Source organism: Dama dama, chromosome 11, assembly GCF_033118175.1.
Source record: "Dama dama isolate Ldn47 chromosome 11, ASM3311817v1, whole genome shotgun sequence".
NCBI classification, from domain to species: domain Eukaryota; kingdom Metazoa; phylum Chordata; class Mammalia; order Artiodactyla; family Cervidae; genus Dama; species Dama dama.
In genome coordinates this window covers 4321964-4341352 of record NC_083691.1, presented here as the reverse complement: position 1 = coordinate 4341352, position 19389 = coordinate 4321964, and the positions used below count along the sequence as shown (strand labels likewise).

Genomic DNA, 19389 nt, shown 5'->3' with positions numbered 1-19389 from the left:
CCACAGGCCACATGGCAAGGCCAAAAAAATGAAAATAAATAAAATAGCAATAGGAATAATAAAATAATTTTTTTAATGTTTTTAAAGGATGGGGACTCTACATCCTTCCCCCGGGTGCCTGTCCCCATGATCAAGCCCCTTTCAGCCCTGTTCCTCCCCACGGCTCACGGAGCGCTCCCAGAGCTGCTGTCGAAGCCGGGTCTCCCCTAGGCAGTTTCCATCAGGCCGGAAGGTCAGAGGCCAGCACTCTGCCCCAGCCAAGAATGCGGCTGACTTGTGGAGTCTGGACCTCTGAGGCTGAGTCTGTGTTATAATTGGACATCCAAGATCCACCCTAGAGGGGGATTTGCCCAAGCATCTCGGGGTCTCTGCTTCAACCCGAACCCTCCGCCTCTCCCCCACCAAGCCCTCATCTTTCCTCTACAGCCCCGATACCCCACCAACATTACATAGTCGTTCAGTCACTAAAGTATGAACAAATTGACTATATTTTCGTTTGGCTTTCGGTTTCAGCCCCACTGCTTTAGAATAATGGCCCAAGCTATTAAGCTAACAGTTTGATTTACAAGCTCCTGTGCTCCGAACGCTGGGATCAGACGCCTCTCTTTGTGGAAGACTAACCCTGCCTCGGGTCTCCTGGGCCCCTGACTCCCTAATAGAACGGGAGACAGCGAGGAAGGAAAAAAAAATCAGCAGTCAGCCAAGCAGTGACACCCAGAGATGCAGCTGATTAGTGGAAGCTGCTGAATCTAAGAAAAGGATTTTCTTTCCCACCTTTAAGCTCTCTTACAAATCATAGCAGGCTGGAAGGTTAACTCTCAGTTAAAGCCCCAGAGCGGCCTCTCAGCCCGTCCACCCCGCAGCCGCCCTCTCTCCGGAGGGCCCACATGGTTCAAATAAAGACGGACCGTTCTCCGAACAGGCGTCTCCAGCCCCGAAGTCACTCCTCCCGGACGCAGGAAGGGCAGACTCCAGGAGGACCAGCCCCCCCGCCAAGGCCCGTGCACCGGGGATGGATTTTAAGAATCCTGCCTCGCTGTTGCATTGACTCATCTCAGGGTGCCGGGTAGGCCACTGAGAGCAGGGATGGAATGTGTCACACGTGGGGAAACGGGGCAAGGGGAAGAATGACTCAGAGGCCCTGATGCTCTTGACATGTCTTCCCTAAATACAGATTCCACTCCCCCCACCCCCCACCCCGCTCCATCATAAATCAGATCAGTATGCGGGAAGGCTGACTCGCCAAAGGAATAAAGGCAGGGGCTTAATTGGTTTTACATAATCCGGCACCTCGGAGAGGCAGAATTTTTAGGCACCTGCTCACGAGGTGACACTGCTGCTCAAATCCTAGTGAGCCGAAGCTCTGAGGATGCGGACAAGAGGAAGGGGGGTGGGGGGGCAGGTGAGGTGGGGCCGGCTAGAGGAGACAGAGGCAAAATTTCTGGTGCTGCTGGAGAAATCTCGAAGTCTGGGCGCACGTGGGTCATGGAGGGAGGCGGCAGGCATCGTAGGGGAGGTGGGAGCTGGCACATGTACCAGAAACAGCCCTGCAACCTGGGGACCCCCCGCCCACCCACCAGCCTGGCTGTCCCTGTAATCTCTCCAGCACCCGGGAATTTGCAATTTAATCCAGGAGGCACTTCCGCCCTCCCCCACTGGGTGGTCAAAGATCGTCCAGGTTTTTCCGTAAGATGGTTGCCATTTCGTGTTGAAAATCAACTGGAAAATAGACTAAGACCAGCCTGTTTTGACATCAAGTATATATGTCTAATCTCTGGAGATGGCCAGAATCTCATGTTGAGTTTTGGGAGTTGATAAGACTTCCCAGGTCCCCGGTTTCTTCTTCCAGCACATCCCCAAGAGAATCCGTCCTCCGGGATCTACAGAGAATCTCCCCGGGCTTGAGAAGGCATTCAGGTTAACATCTGCCCCCTCTGGAAGGACTCCTTCCCTGTCTCCCATGAATCCCTCATTTCCGCACGTCCCCACTTGTCAACTTCTGTCACTCGGCACCAAGGTTGCGGGAGTGACGGGGGTCCTCGTCGCCTGGCATGTGGCCAGCAGGAGGGTCTCGCAGATAAACAACATCAAATCACCTACTCAGATAATTCGGGGTTCATTCAAACTGAGGTTTGTCAACAGTGCAGGCAGGATGAATGCAGAGGCTGATATCCTCATATCCACAAGCCGCAAGTAAAAAACACAGCCTCCCTGGTTTCCCTGGCAGATGCCAAGCTCATGGACATCAGAGGACACAATGCATCGGGGAGGAAGTGACACAGTGGTGGTGTTTTCTCTGGCCCCTCCCCTTCCTCTGCTCAAAGGGATCCTGGGAGATGATGCCTCTGCGGTGCAGACAACGCGGGTAGTTTGACCAAAGTCCACTGGCTGGAGTCGTGGCGGGAAGGACAGCCAAGAAGACGGGGCTCCCGGAGGACAGCAGAAAGCCCACACCAACAGCTCACACATTTCAAGAGCCACCGAGGGGCTCCCCCGCATGCTCTGAAGGACCATCTTGGGTCGCGTCAATGCTCACAACAACCCTACGTGACAGGGATAAGGCATGCCATCTCAGAAATGAGGAAACCAAAGCTTGGAGGCTTCAATGGCCACTGTTAAAAAGTGGCAGGTGGTGGCTGAGCCCTCTGGCCCTCTGCCTCCAGGCCTCAGGCCCTGGAAGTGCTGATAAATACTAAGGATCTGCCACTGAGGTCAGGGACCAGCGGGGGCCAAACGCAGGACCTGGGAACAAAAGTGAAGGGTAGTCACGAACTCAGGTGTTTATAAGTGTCCAGAGGGTCGTGGCCGGCCCTGCTCTGGCTGATTGGAGCCCTCGCAATAAACAAAACTTCCCACTGCCCTGATAGCCTTTAGACCTTGACAAACCCCCTGAGCATTTTTTAAATTGCAGCTTGGCCCCAAGGCTAAAGAGGAAAGAGCCCATTGATCGGGGGTTCAAGCTTGCTGCATCAAATGATGCGAGGCAGACAGAGCCCAGCAGCAGGGCTGAACCCATGGGCTTGGAAACTACGCTGGTGTTCCAGAACCCAGCCTGCCTCTGCCTCTGCATCTGTAAAGTGGGGATCACAACAGAATCAAATGCAATTGTGCGTGTAAAGCACGTGGCAGGGGCCTGGCCGGGGCAAGGTCATGGAGCAGTAGCATCTCTGGGTCGGCCAGGGCTTTGCCATCTGCTCTTCTAGAAGAACAGTTCTCAAACTTGGCTGTGCCTGGAGACCTCTGAGAGGTTTAAAATGCAGATTCCAGGTTCCCCCCCCACTCAGGGCCCCCGATCCAGTGGGTCTGGGGTAGCTGCCAAGCCTGCATTTTTGGTAAGTAGCTCCCCAGCTCCCTGGGTCAATGTCATCTCCTACACAGATGTGTTCAAAGCGCATATTTACCAAGTCAGGCAGTGCCCTTCCATATGTTTGACATAAAGCAGGCCAGGGGTTCAAAAGGAATGTCCCATTGGAGGCAGGCTGTTGTCTGTTAAATAACCGTGAGGTTTATGAATGTCTGTCTTTTACTTTTTTATTTTTTGGTGATGTTGCACAGTATGCAGGATCTTAGTTCCCTGACCAGGGATCAAACCTGTGCCCCCTGAAGTGGAAGCATGAATCCTAACCACTGGAACTCCAGGGAAGTCCCTGGATGTCTGTCTTAATCTGCTCAGACCACTACTACAAAAATACCGTAGGCCGGGTGGCTTAAGCAATGGATATTTCTTTCTGGAGGCTGGATGTTGGAAATCAAGGTGTCAGCATGGACAGGATCTGATGAGCCTCTCTTCCTGGATTATGGACAGCCACCTTCTCACTGTGACCTCACACAGCAAAGAGTGAGAAAGCAAGCACTCCAGTGTCTCTTCCTAAAAGGGCGCTAATCTCATCATGGGGGTCCCACCCTCATGAGTTCATCTAAACCTAACCACTCCCAAAGGCCCCACCTCCAAATACCATCACCCTGTGGGGCAGGGCTTCACACATGCATTTTAGAGGGACCCAATTCAGTCCACAGCAGCTTCTTTCTCGAGTTCATTTGAAGTTCTGCCCACTTCTACCTCCTTCCACCTTCCACCTCCAGGTTGTTTCTCCTTCTGGAACCCCATGGAGTCACCTGCTTCCCCTTCTAAGTAACAGCCCTGCAAATATCTGAAGTAAGATACTGTTTTGTCACTGATGACCTGGTTCTGGATTGTTCCTCTAGACAGAGTTCTGAATGTCAGAAGGTGAGTCCCTGTGTTGCAGGGACCGTGGGTCATCTGAATGCCATGATGTCTGCCTCTCAGCTTACATTCTCTACTTTTGTCCACCGTCACAGAGCATTTGTCAGCTGGAACTTCCTTTCTACATATTTCTGAACAAAACCGTGTGTACAAATATTGAAGAAAATAAAACCCCTTTCTCCTTAGAGGTTTAGCTGAAGGAGATGGAGAGGCTCTTTAAGGATGTTTGAATCTCAGAGGCATTTCTAAGGACTCTGTTCCTTATCTTAGTCTCCTAATCCATCCATCCATCAGTCCAACAATCCATCCATCAGTCCAATCATCCATCTATCCATTCATCAGTCCAACAAACCATCCATCAGTCCAATCATCCATCTATCCATCCATCAGTCCAACCATTCATTCATCCATCCGTCTGTCCATCCAGCCATCCATCCAACCATCCATCCATCTATCCATCCATCCCTCTGTCCATCCAATAATCCAACCAGGATTTGTTGAATGTCCACAGGGCACCCCTAGCAGTCAAGTAAAATCCCCTGTCCATTGACATTTCCCAGGAACAGTGTCTGGAATATGGCATCCACATCCTTGCTGTCTGGTTGACGACCCTTAACTCCAATATTCCTATTTGTGACTTGACAGGATCAGCCTCCTCAATCACAGAGTCTGTTCCTCCTTAAAAGATACTGGAAGAATCTTCCTGCTTATTATTCTAAAAAGAGAAAAGGGGAAAGGCAACACCAAGCCTCGCCACAGTGTACCCCACCCCAATGAGACATGGACACCGCACATCTGAGTATGTCCCCAGCTTCCCTGGCAGCTCACAGGAGTTGTTCAACAGCCAATATGAATAAGCGATAAGGCGCTGACGGGCACTGCATGGACAGCTCAGCAAAGGACTTAATTTGCAACCGAGCACAAAATCAAAGATTCTGTCAACCAAGGAACCGTGCGCCTGGATAACCACCTTGCCGCTACCTGGGAAAGCACTGTCAGGTAAATTTCCAGAGAAAGTAATTAAGGAATCCCCATCGCCTAAACTCAGCAGCAAAATCGGAAGCTCTGGAATTCGACACTCGCCAGGAATCTGGTGTCTCCTCCCAGCTTGATCCTTCATCACGATGAACAGTAGAAGTTTATGAAGATATGGGCTGGTGCGACTCCCCCCTTGCCCTCGGGAAGATGCTTTCCAGCACTGCGCGGCCTGCTCGTGTTGTCTTGGCGGGGAAGCAGTAGGCAGCAAATGAGATCCCTGCTTGCGGGGTGGTGGGGTGGGGGGGCGTGCGGTGAGATTAATACACAAATATATAGCCCTCTCTGAGATCTGGCAGGCGCCAATTAATATTTATCAAGTACCCACAGCGTGCACAATACCGAGTATCCACGTGGAAAAGACAGTACCGGGCATGGGGAGTCTACCCTCTGACTCAGAAAGCTACAAGCGGATAGATGCTGCATGTGCTTGGAGGCCCCCGCGCTGATGGGAGGACCCATTGGGAGTTGAGGTTAGTATTTGCAGCCAGCGGCCTCCCCTTTCTGAGACGACGAGCAGTTCTCAACCAGGCATCCTCACCGCCGCGGCCTCCATGGGGTGAGCACCTGGATCTCCGGGGCCTGCCCTGTTCACAAAGGTTCTAGTCAGCACATGGCCTCCTCCCCTAAGTCCCTCCTTTGCTCTTCCTTGAGTTTAAAACAAAAGAAGTCAATTAAAGGAAAGGAAGTTCCGCTGCCCGCTGCAGATTAGAGCCCTGCTGTGACCATCCACATCCTGACAGGTCTAAATGGGGTGGGCGGGTGCACCTGTCTGGCTGGGATAGCCCTCCACCCCCGCAGGCTGACCCCCTTCCAGCCAGAAGCCTCTGGGCCACCACCCAGAAGAGCGCCAAGCAGACGCCCATCATCTGAGCTCTGAAAAGGCAAGGGGAGACACCCCCCTACTTCCTGGCAGCTTGCTTGTCACGGTGCTTGCTGACAACCCCATTGAAAACAGCCCTCGCCGCCACTGTGAAGCCTCCTTCCGTCTCCCATTCAGTCCTTCCTCAGACAGTTTTTGAAAAGCGAAGAAAAGTCTGGAAAACGCACGCCTCCCGCCCCCCCCCACCCCACCCCCAGCCCCATCACCGAGGGACGGGGTGGCAGCTTGGGGGGAGCCGGGCTACCGAGCAGCCTCACCTGGCCCCACGGTGCACCGCCTCCAATTAAATCAAAATGGTTTGTTTTTAATGGTCTTTTACACTGACAAGTGGGCGATCATTTTGGGCCCACGAGCTGTCAGGGAACTGAGGCAAATCCTCCGTTGATAATGCCCAATGCTTCCAATTAGGAGCCGGGGCCGCTCCCGGCGTCCTAACGATTCCCCAGCCGCCCCCCAGGCCCCTTTGGCGCGGGCTGTTTCTTCTTCCTCCTCCGCCGCAAATTACTGACACAAATCGGAAAGGCCCCGCGTCTCCTCCGCCACGCCAGGCCCGGGCCCTGTTGGGCTTAATGAGCCGATGGAAGTTTCGTGGCTCCGGCGCTAAATTCTTTTCTTGTTTGACAGCTGCTCGGCTAAGGCGAGTGTTGACCTTATAAAAGATTTAGTGTTTCTCATTATTTTCTGTCAAGCTTCACAAGTGATGGCTCTGCGGTTATCATTTGCATCCTGGGGTGTGCGTGCGTGTGTGTGCGTGTGCGTGTGTGTGTGTGTGTGTGTGTGTGTGTAGGGGGCTCCGGTGGAGATGGGGAAAAGGGGCTTTCTCTGCCAGAGTTGCATTTGGCCCACACACACCAGCTCCCAGCCTGACACCCTTCTCCTGGGGACTTTCAAAGAGAAGGCAGGAAGCAGAGCCAACATGACTGGACGGTTCGGTGGCTTCCAGGCCTCCCGGATGGAGCTTCCGCAGAGGCACACCAAGGCAGGCGGACTCCCAGAGCCTGTGGGCGCTGGCCCAGCCCGTGATGGACGTGCCGGACAAAAGGACCGGCCGAGGCAGATGTGATGCTGAGGACAGTTCAGAACCACACCGAAGGCTTTATCACCAGGAACTTACTCTACTTACAGGCCCCGTGGAAAGCCATGACCAGCATGATTCTGGCCTCTGCTCTGCATCCTAAATGAAGGTTTAATGGTTTTGAAAAGCAGAAGCAATTTCTCTAAGTGACACGTATCACTGTCCCCTCTGGGATGTCCCATGTGGGATGACTATGGAGCATGTGTTAGTCCTTATTTGTCTCCTGCACCTACGCCCAAGGGGGGCGGGGGCCCACTCTATAAATAACAAGACTCTGGGGAGTCCATGCTGGCTCCTTGGCCAGCCTCCTGCCGGTCCCTCCATCTCCTCTCTTTCATTCTCCATGTTCTCCCCTCCTGCTAACCTACCCACTGGCCACCCCGGGTGAGGGTGCCCCAAGGTCACCTCGAGAGGGAGAGAGACAGCTCAGGGCAGGCGGACACATGTCTCCCAGGGGTTCTGAGTCTTTGTGCCTCCCCCTTGTTACCATGGGAGACCCCGTTCTGATCTCTTAGAGCAAATCCACGGCACACTCTCCCTCCCGTGCCCATGGCAGACCTTGCTAACCAATCACCGCATACTTTTTCAAGAGCCGGAAATGGCAACCCACTCCAGTATTCTTGCCTGGAAAATTCCGTGGATTGAGGAGCCTGGTGGGCTACAGTCCACGGGGTCACAAAGAGTCGGACACGACTGAGTGACTTTGCTTTGCTGTTTAGCCTGAGAATTTTTTATGACCGAACGTGGCCACATCATGATGGGGAGTGCTGCCTACTTGCCATCCCTGCCTTAGAGGGGCCATTTGAATAAACTGCCACGCTGCCGCATAGGGGAAACTTGAGGATGTTAGCTGAATGAAAGAAGCTGATCACCAAAGACCACGTACTGTATGACTTGATCATTAGGGAATGTCCAGAATGGGCAAATCCACAGAGACAAAGAGTAGGTTAGGTGTTGCCAGGGGCTGGAGGGAGGGAAACAGGATGTGATTCCTAGGGGTCCAAGGTTTCTTTCTGGGGTTATGAAAATATTCTAAACTTACATGGTGCTGGTGGTTGCATAGCCCTATGAATATACTAAAAATCATTGATGTATACACTTCTTTGGGAGAAAACTTTATCTTTTTCTTTAAAATTTTTTAATTTTTTATTTTATATTTGAGTATGGTTGATTTACAAGGTCATGTTAGTTTCAGGTGAACAGAAAAGATTTATATACTTGGGGTGAATTTCATGGTGTATGAATTATATCTCAGATGTTGTTGTTTAGTCACTAAGTGATGTCCAGCTTTTTGCGACCCCATGGACTGTAGTCCACCGGGTCCCATGTCCATGGGATTTCCCAGGCAAGAATACTGGTGTGGGTTGACATTCCTGCTCCAGGGCATCTTCCCGATCCAGGGATCGATGCTGTGTCTGCATCTCCTGTACCGCAGGTGGATTCTTTACGGCTGAGCCAGCAGCGAAGGCCTTATATCTCAATAAAGCTATTTTAAAAACTGGGGAAAAGCAACCCACTGGAGTCAGATGAGAGCTCATGACCCGGATTCTGTCTTTGGAGCCCTGAACAGGGTGATATCGGGGCCCCAAGAAATGGCCTTGGATGAGGGCGTGTCTGGTGTGTCCTCTGCCTCCCCGAGGAGATACTGTCTCTCACTTCTGTTGTTGTTGTTGTTCAGTCACTCCGTTGTGTCTGACTCTTTGTGACCCTGGACTGTAGCCCGCCAGGCTCCTCTGTCCCTGGGATTCTCCAAGAAAGAATACTGGAGTGGGTTGCCATGCCCTCCTCCAGGGGATCTTCTCCTGGAATTTGCTCAAATTCATGTCCATTGAGTTGGTGATGGATCTAACCATCTCATCCTCTGCTGCCCCCTTCTCTTTTTCCTTCAATCTTTCGCAGCATCAGGGTCTTTCCCAACGAGTCGACTCTTCGGATCAGGTGGCTATAAGTATTGCAGCTTCACTTACCTGGAGCCTGTTAAACTTAGACACTGAAGGGGCAGAGGTGGGTACCAGCCTGGAGTTTTTCTGAAAATTCAAACACCCTGCCTTGGGATTGCCCTATCATTTATCCACCAGCATCTGGCAAACAGATTCACTGTTCAATTTTGATCTCAACTGCTGCCGACTCGCCTTAGCTAATCCTTGGGAATGATCTAGAGATTTTGTTTGGCTTCTGGAAATAGCAAATCAATTCTCCTGCTCAAAGACAAATGCATGACTGTCTTTGCTTCTGCCCCAGTGAGTCTCAAGAACTTCACAGTCTGTGGAGCAGAAACCTGGTTCCCAGGCCCAGCTTTGCACGTTGTAGCTGGGTCTCCTTGAGCCCGTGTCTTAACCATCCTGAGACTCGGTCTCCTCTGTTGTCCGTGAAGATGCCCTGGCCCGACTCCTTGCCCCCTCCCCGCTTCATCTGACACAGTCCCCTGCGTTCCCACGTTAGATCTTGCGGGCAGGCAGGAAGTTTGTTTTATAAGCCCAGGTTTGGCTGTTCTCTGAAAACACAGCATGTGTCAGCAGGGCGGGTCAGGCCCTGTGTCCTTGCTCCATCTATTTTTGGACCACAGAGAAATTAGAGCTCTGGTAGAATAACAATTTAGGGGACCAGATGTCTCAGGAGAGAATGCCGCCCTTGTTAATTACTTACATTGCAGACCTGCTCCATCAGAGCCCAGGACCCACCGTGTCCACCAGCGACATCCTACATGGATTTGTGTTCTATGGGGCCTCTGACCTCCAGCTGCCCGAGCTTGACAGAAATTACTGACCTGGGACTGATCCATAATTTTCAAGTACCTCTCATTAGAGGAGACAGCCTCTCAATCTTAAAGCGAAATCTCTCTCCCAGTCACCTGAGCGGCTGTCACTTAAAAAAAAAAAAAACTAAACTAAAATCTCTATAGCTGTCATTTTCTTTTCTTTTCTTTTTTTTTTTTTTAGTTCTTGGGGAGATTTTTTTTTTTTTTTGGTTAACTTGGCTATTTTTTTCTCAAATTCTACCTGGGCTTCTTGGCCCCCAGACTGGGCACTGGAAGTTTTAGTGTCCAACTGGCGACTCATTGTGTGGCTCATGAGCGAGGTTTGGGAAAGCAGCCTGGCCCCGCTGCCCCTTTTAGGGGAGGAGGTGGCGGGGGCGGGGGGAGGATTGTGGGAAAGCTGCTCAGTTTGTGAACTTGACAGTGGTGGTGGGCTCCTCCCACAGGGGGCTCAGGCCAAAGTCACATTACCAGTCACCACGGGTAATGACCCTGGAGACCCGACTCAGGATTCAGATGGAATCCAACACAGATCACCAACAAATAAGTCTAAATTGTGGGGGTCTGGAGGGAGAAACTTCTGGCCCTAAGTCGCTTCTCCAAAATGCAGTTTGAAAATCATCCCTAGTGTTTTCATGTTAAAAAGACAAAAAGGGAACAGATAAAACTGAAGCTCTCTCTGCTTCTCTGGCTTCCCCTCTCCCCCCTAGAGGTGAGGCCAGACAGGACTTCTGGGCATGTTCTTTCCTCCAATTTCTTTCCCTTTAACTAGATTCATGCACAGCCTTGAACAACATAGGGGATCATTTTGTAGGTTTAAAAATTTTCACATAAATGGCATCACACTTATGTTCCTTTCTTTCTTAGTTGCGTCTTCGTTGCAGCATGTGAGATCTAGTTCCCCGATCAGGGATAGAACCTGGGCCCCCTTCACTGGGGACGTGGAGTCTTAGCCACTGGACCACCAGGGAGGTCAGTATACTTCTTTTAATAGTTAGCACGACTATAAGCAAATAAGCAGTTGTGTGGTTATGTTTTTATTGCTAGTTTCCTGGCTCTATGATAGCAGAGGCTATCTGAATTCTCCCTGGCTCCTAGTACCTAGCATAGCCCCTGGCACATAGTGGGTACTCAGTAACTATTCAACAAGAGAAATACTGAGCACGCAGATGAAGGGGCAACGGTCCGCCTTATCCCCTAATCCAGGTCACGTGGGCACCTTCTCTATAACGGCACCAGTTTATTCCGCATAGTGACTTTCTGTCCAAAGTGGATCCAACCTTTCACACAAGCATAAGAAGTCAACAAACACCAAAGGGTCTGATTCACACAGATCACTTCGGCACCAAAGAAATTAAATTAGAAAATCAGTCACAGACATAACTAACGAAATTGCCTGGAAATGTAAAACCCTATTTATAAATAACTTCAGGACAAAACAAGAAGTCTGAATGAAATTTGATGGAGATCAGATGAAAAGAGAATCACACAAAAATAAATATTCTCAAAACCTGTGAGATGAGATAAAAGAAAATTTAGAGGGAAACATAGTTGCCAATGCTATGTTATATAAATGTTAATATTAGGGGAAAAAAGAAAGATTAAAAGGCAATTACAGCTAAGCAGACAACTCTAGATGCTGGAAACAACAACAGAGAGACTTCAAAGAAGGAAACCACAAAGTCAAGAGCAAAATTAATGAGCGTCAAAGGCACAATTAAAGATAGCAATCAGATGGAAAGTTGATTCATTGTAAGTAGATCAGAAAAGCACAGAGGCTTTCAAATGAATTGAGAAATGGGATCTAGGAGTCCAGATCCCCTGGGGCAGAGGGGGGACCACAGTGACAGGGGCAGGGACCTCAGGAAATGGTGATGCAGTGGCTTCTGGCGTCAGCTCTGCCCAGGACCATGGAAATCACTTCCCACCTCTGTGCCTTGGGGTTTCCATCTGTATAATGGGAGCGTTGGGGAGGCTGATCTCTGAGGTCTCTTCCAACCCTAGGTTTCTGGGAATCTTTTATTCCAGTCTGGTTGCAGAGAGGCAAATGGTATCATGCAGGCAGGGGACTGCGGTCCCTACAGATCTTTTTTTTAAGGTTTGAAGGTGATGACTGCTCACTTCCCTGGCCTCATCTCTGTGTCCCCCAGCCACACTCACTGGCTTTCATTCTCTCCCATTTGGCCACATTTGCTCAGGGTTTGGGCTGGTGCCTCTCTCATCTAGAGCATCTTTGCCTTCCTCTTCTCCTGGATAGCTCCCTCATCCTCTCTAGAAGGACCTTCCTGCCCTCAGATGGACTTAGAATCCCCCAGGCCACAGTGCTGCTAAGTTGCCGTTAGATGATTACACGTGTAGTGCATTTAGCCACCGCCTCTTGCGCCATCCCGCAGGGTCCGTGTGGGTTGGCCTTACTCACCAGCACGTCCCCAGGGTGTACTGTGTAGTGCAGGCACCCAGTCCTCATCTGAGCAACACATTGAGATGCTCCCCATTCAAACAGGACCAGCGCCTTCGCCAACCTGCCCGTCCTGCTCCCAGGGCTGCTGGCAGGCCAGTGGCGCTCGCCTCTTATTTACCTGCATTGGCCTGAGAGCGACTCAACTCCATTCAGCAGAGCTGTCTCCTGCCAAAGCTGTTATAGTTTCTTAGCTCCAGGCGGAGACAGACCACAGATGGCTTAATTTAGAAGCATCTCCGAAGGAATTCTTTGCTTCATGGCTCTTCATCCTTTGACTCCGGGGTTCTGCGGGGTCGTGACCACATGCGCTTGAGGCCTGACTTGTAATTAGGACCCTCATCTCTGGCGGAGCTGCTATTTTAGGAGGAGAGAGCGTGCAGGCGGGTGAGATGGGAACCACACGGCTTCCAGCAGGGCCTTTCCCTTGACTCATTTCCTGGGCATTTGTTAAAGAGAGTGGAGTTTCTCAGTGAGGATCTGGGGCCAGGAGGACCCCACAGCTCTGGGGCTCTGTGAGACCTGGGGTGAGTGGCCTAACCTTCTGGGGCCCCTGGCTCCCCATCTGTAAGATGGAGACAACAGTGGATGCTCTGAGGCTCGCGCTAAACAAGTGCACCGCACCTGGCAAACAGCAGGTCTGTTACCAAAACAGCCATGGGCCCAAGGTCCCAGTCGCTGGCCTCCAGGGCACATTCTGCAGAGGGGCACTTGCTTCTTGGTGTTCTGAGAGCTGAAACGTCCCTCTCCGTGGACTCCCATATTCTGCTTTGGGAGCTGGGGACTTCATGGGTACAGAATAGGTCCCTTCTCTTCTCTTTCTGTCTCATGGACTCTCCTGGTGGTTCAGACAGTAAGGAATCTGCCTGCAATGCAGGAGACCTGGGTTCGATCCCTGGGTCGGGGAGATCCCCTGAAAAAGGGAATGGCAACCCACTCCAGTATTCTTGCCTAGAGAATTCCATGGACAGAGGAGCCTGGTGGGTTACAGTCCATGGGGTCACAAAGTGTTGGATACAACTGAGTGACTTTTACTTCTCTTTCTAAAGAACAGTCCCATGAAGGCCAGGGAGTAAGCTTTTGCTTGAGTGAGCTCTCTGAAGAGTCCCTCAGCCCCAGCCACTAAGCATCTCCTTTGATTTTCACCTTCTCCCTCTGCTGACACCATTTCCCCTGCTGTATTCCCCTGCCAACCCTCTCATCCCAATCCTCCCAGGCCATAGTCAAGTCTCACCTGGCCTGAGAAGCCCTCCCTGACCACCTGAAACCAGGTGAATTTCGCCCACTTCCTTCCTTCACTCATTCACTCATTTGTTCGGTCTTTTCAACTTTGTTTCAACACGTCCTGAATGCCAGGCTACATGCCAGGCACTGGGGGGTCATCGGGGAACAGGGCAGGTGCAGACCCCACCTTACAGGGCTCTGGGGCTGTAAGTCACCTGCGCTCCCCTGGATCTCTCCCATGGAAGACTGAACCCATCCCTCCCATGAGTGACTTAACTCTGAGAAAGTCCAGCAGGGATGGGAATCCTTCAACAGCAGGGACCACATACTAAATGCCTGCCTCCCCCACGTCAGCCCAGTGCTGCTGAGAACACAGCAGGTGTCAGAGTGAGTGTGATCAGTCACTGGGGTGAATCTCTTGTGCCCCAAACACCCCTGTAGAAAACCAGGGGGACACGGAACCAGGAACACCAAAGCACAAAGGGTGTGGTGCTTCACTGTCCTTGGCACATAGGTCCTTAATAAATACTTTTTAGATGGATGGACGAATGAATATTTCTTCCTTGATAAAGTTTCCAAGGAAGGAAAAAGAAAACTTCCCCTGGGCCTCTCTTTTGTATGTGTGCTGATGTTAACCTGACTACCTCTAAGCTGAACAGCCCTTAGGACCTGGATCCTCCTGCCCTCTACTCAGGAGATGAGCGTTCCAAGCCTCCTGCCACTAGCACCACACACAATCACATCACCCACGGTCAGTACCTTTCATCACCTGCCATCAGCTCCACTCACCATCAACACCTCTCACCACCCTCCATCAACACCACCCACCATCAATACCTCTCACCACGCCCCGTCAGTCACTGGTGGCTCCCGGCGTTCCCAAGCTCCGGCCTCATCACTCCAGTCTACGGCTCTGTCTTCACATGGCCTCCCCTCTCCCTGTGCCTTCTGTCTCTTACAAGGATGCCTGTCATTGGATTCAGAGCCCCCCTAAATGCTCGGGATAACTCTCATCTCGAGATCTGTAATTATTTCTACAAAGCCCCCTTTCACAAATAATGGTCACAGTCACAGGTCCCAGGGTTAGCATGTGGATATGTCTTTGGCCGGGAGGTCACCATTCAGTCCTTTACGAGAGCCAGAGGGATGCGTGGACTTGCAGAGCTGAGCTTCCTAGTGAGGAATGGCTGGCACCTGGCCCCGTGGGTCAGGACTATTGCCAGTCTGGATGCCACAGATGACCATGGAGGTCAGCTCAGCATCTCCATTAGCCGGGATGCCCAGGAGGGCTCACTGAGCGTCTCTAGCTGCCTTCTGGGAAGCATGGGTGTCAGGACACGCATGTCACTGTTGAAAAGCCCCTGTCCCGTGCCAGAGGGGACACAGGATGGGCCCTGGAAAAGGCCTTTTGTTTATGGCTACTTCCGTCCTACGGGAAGTATTGGACCTTCTCTCAATACCTTCCGTGAGGCCACTTGGCAAGTTTCCTGAAACTGGAGACCGAGCTGAGAACAGCAATGTGGTGTGTCGTGTAGACACTGCTATATTTAAAATGGACAACCAACAAAGACTTTCAAACAGTGGCCTTCGGTGACTGTGGGAAGGGCCCGCCCAGGGGGACTCAGAGCTTTGGGCCTGGGTTTGGACCCTGCCTGGGGAACAGCCCTGATGCACGGCCCAGAAACTGGAGGCCTGAGGCTGGAGCTGGGACGGTTCCTGGAAATGCCGCCACGAGGGTCCACAGAGGGACCGAGGAAACGTGTCTGAATCTCCTGCACTGTTTGTGCCTTAGGACTTGTGGGCACATATTTTCCCAGAGGAGCGGGTCATGGCTTTCTGCAGAGACTCCAGAGGGCCCACACCCCCCAGAGAATGAGGGATGCAGATTTATGTCCTGGAGTAGCTAACTCAATCTACTCATCACCATTTAAATTTTTTTTTTTTTTTTTTACCAGTTTCTAATAAGTTTTTGCAGCCCCCTTTGGACATAGCCAGAGCCGCAGCCATGGCAGAATATTCTAGAAGGAATCCAGAACCTAGTACCCAGGGTTTGTGGAGAGGGGTGGGTGCTAAGGCAGAGCTTCTCTGTCCCTGATTCCCTTTGGTGCCAGCCCTGGACCAACTCTGCTCTGGGCCTCGGTTTCCTCACCTGAACAGTGATCGCGGTGGAGTCAGATCGTGTTGGGCCTTGCATGCACCCTGACTCACCGTCTCCCAGGACCTGAGGTGTGAGTCTCACCCACCCTAACCTGCGACTGAGACCTTGGACTCGAGGGGGCTGGCGGGGTCAGCAGGGAGGCCCCAGGAGGTCGCGTCAGCTCACACCCACGGTCTCTGCTGCCAGGAAACCACCCCTGGGCCTCGAGCTCTGGTTAAAGTCACGACTGCTCCCCGGGGGTGCGGGTCCCCGGGCCACAGTGAGTCCTGATGGGGACCAGAGTGTGGGACCTGGAGCATGGAGACGCTCCCTGCAAGGTCCTCCCGGCCGTCCCCCTGTGTCTGTGCATGCTAAGTTGCTCCAGTTGTGTCCAGCATTTTGCAACCTCATGGACTGCGACCCGCCAGACTCCTTTGTCCCTGGGATTCTCCAGGCAAGAAGACTGGCGTGGTTGCCATGCTCTCCTCCAGGAGATCTTCCCGACCCAGGGATCAAACCCGCGATTCTTCTGACTCCTGCGTTGGGGGGCGGGTTCTTTGCCACTAGAGCCGCCTGGGAAGGCCCACCTTCCCTCAACTTCCTTTTACTTCTTCATCCTCTCTCCGCTTCTCTTTTCTCTCACCTTTTATCACTGGAAGGCTGCCTACAGCTCTATGGTCTTAGCTAACTCCTGTGGGGAGGGGACCCCTGGCCTGACTCTTGACGAGAGCCTGTGGCCGTGCTGGCCATGTGGGTCCCGCCTTATCCTGAAGTCACGGCAGAGCCTTCAGCTGCTCTAGCTGACCCCTCGTCTGGGCCACCACGGCCCCTTGTGACCCTGAGCTGTCGGGGGGGGGGGGGGGAGGTGCGCCAAGCCCAGCATACATGCAGCCCCCTTAGCATGGGACCCCCGATTTCTCCTGTAAGCCCGCTTTGTTCCCCAGAGAGGCCCTGACTCCGGGGAGGGTCGAGCCCACCTCTGTGCTCTTTGCAGCCCCCATCTACTCCACGGACTCTCATGAAACAGCCGTGTAACCATCACCCACATCTTCTCCCTGCCCAGGAAGACCGAGTCCCCCTCATTCACTGCAGGACCCAGTGCCTGGCACAGAGCTGAGCTCAGGGATTGACACATGTGACCTGAGTGAGTGAATGAATGAACGGATGCCTGCCTAAACAAGCAAGCCTGAGTGAACCCTTTCTACCCTGTGCCTCCCTTAAAAGAGAAACACCATTTGGGGGGGGATTCTCATACATTTGGAGGTGGTGCAGCAGACCTAGGAGACAGAAGGGGTTTCCGCTCATCACCGTTTCTTGAGAGGGAAAGACTGGCCAGAATACTGACGGCACAGCAATTTAACGGCAGAGGCCCGCACGCCCTGGGTCTGGCTCTGGTTCTGGCCCAACTGTCAGTCACGGGGATGGGGGTAGGGGTCAGATGGTCCTACAGTGACGGACAGGGCCCCAACTGTGCCTGGAGGCCCCCCTTGGAGAGAGCAGCTCGTTTGGCATTTTAATGGTGGAGAATCAGCTTTGAAGGATGACGCTGGCTGAGAGGTCCCACTGCCTGGTGACCCCCATCATCAGCAGATGATATTTATCAAGTGCACGTTGTCCCGGCAACAAGCTAGACCCAAGGAAACACGCGGCACCAGGCAGCCCTGCTCTGACGCCCCTCCCTGTCCCACGGTGGGTCCCCCCCACTTCACCCTGGAACACCAGGACAGCACTTTCCCTCCACTTGGTTCCCTGTGACAGCAATCTTCATTATCAAAGATGGAAGGAAGGGGCATCCCCGGGGGCCCCGGAGCACTCATGCCTGCTGACCGGCTCTCCCTCTGTCCGCAGGTGGGCCCCCATCTCGCGACCTTCCCCACCGAGGCCGATCGCCAGAGAGCCTTCAAAGCCCACCGGGAAGAGTGCGCCGTACGCCAGGGGACCCTGAGGATGGGCAACTACACCCACCCCTAAAGCCTGTCTGATGCGGTAGAAAATTCTCTGAAGGACTTGCCTGCCTTGCCCTAACTCACACAAAGACACTCCCCCACCGTTCTGCGGCTTCTGCCTCGGCCAGGACCTCAGATTCGGGTCTTAGATGACTTATTTTTGCTAAGAGCCCACCTTTAGAGCTAGCCACACTCGCTCCCCTGAGCCCCAGCAACCCCTCACTTAGGCACTCCCCTCCTCCAGCGGGACTCTACTTTGCTTCTCAAGGCCCAGCCTGATAAGAGAAACTCAAGTTTCAAGGCAGATTTTATAGGCTCCAGACTAAGGCTCTGTCCTCAAGTATTAAAAACAACCCATGTATTTTCTGTAGAAAGTGTGACAGCATCATGCTTTGAAAGCCCTCATTTCGTATTGCAAACGTGAGCTTTAATTTCTCTTTTTGGGATGCCTGATGTCTCTCCGTGGCAGTACTATATCTCTGGGACCCTTGCGGGCAGGAAGAGCCCACGCTTCTTACTTGGAGCGGGCCCCCCACCTCCTCAGGGCTAAGACACCTCCACCAACACTGACCTTGGAAGGTCACCCCTCCCGCCTCCTGAAAGACAATGCGCTCCAGGGCTGAAAGCACCCAGACTGGGGCCCTTTGTACCTCCATCTTTCTGCAGGTCCTCTGCTTTCTCCCCACAAATTAGATACTGATCTACTTTAAATTAGAAGAGCTATTTGTCATCCTCCTCTTGTGCCTTTATTTGAAAACTGGTAAACCAGTGTGAGAATCAGCCTCAGACTCTCCAAGGGCCATGACTTTCTCCACAACATCTCGACCAGCGCCTATGAAAAGTCAGGCAAACTCAAGTTTTAAAATTCCCTGACTAGTCTGAGGGTTCCCAGCATTGACCTTCAACTTGGATCTCTCCCTAGAATCCCACACTCATTTATCCAACTGCAACCCCCCCACCCCCGCCCCGTACCAGGTGTTCACCATTCAAGCGTCGGCCATTCATCTCAAACCAGCACAGCCAAGACAGAATTCTGGATTTTCTTTTCCCCCACCATACTTGCTTCTCCCTCCGTTTTCCCCATCTCACACTTGAGACCACCCAGAGGCTGAAGACAAAAACCGTCACGACTCCATTTCCTTCACTCTCACATCCAATCCATCAACAAGCCTGTCAGTGTTACTTCCAAAAACACCCTGATTCATCTCCGGGCCCCCATCATCTCTCTGGAGAATTGCATCAGGTTCCTGCTTCTCCCCATAATCCCTTCTCCACAGCTTGTCACCTGCCCACCCTTTCTTGTCATTTGGATCTTAGCTCAAAAACCAAGTCCTCCCAACCCCCTCAGGGCAGTTCCCTGGTGGGCGCGTGGTTAGGATTCCCAGCTTTCGCTGCCGGGTCCTAGGTTCAAATCCCTGGTCGGGGAAGTGAGAGCCCACGAGACACACGACGCAGCCAAAATTAAAATAAAATCAGGAATTAGTTTAAAATTCAAAAAAGAGTAAGATGTCCCCTATGGGAATTCCCTGATAGTCCAGTGGTTAGGACTCAGGTCCAGGTTCAATCCCTGGTCAGGGAACTAAAGATTCTGCAAGTTGTGTGGTATGGACAAAAAAAAAAAAAAAAAGAAAGCTATGAACAAGTCTCCCAC

General features: G+C 52.2%; 1 protein-coding gene across 1 annotated transcript in view; it reads left to right on the top strand.

The window, feature by feature from the left end:
* Positions 1 to 18230, top strand: part of CFAP77 (cilia and flagella associated protein 77) — a 148662-nt gene extending 130432 nt beyond the window's left edge. The window contains exon 6 of the mRNA XM_061156166.1: positions 17641 to 18230. Coding sequence (XP_061012149.1) covers positions 17641 to 17763 — 123 coding nt within the window. The 3' untranslated portion in view covers positions 17764 to 18230. The remainder of the gene's footprint in view (positions 1 to 17640) is intronic.
* The last annotated feature ends 1159 nt before the right edge of the window (positions 18231 to 19389 follow it).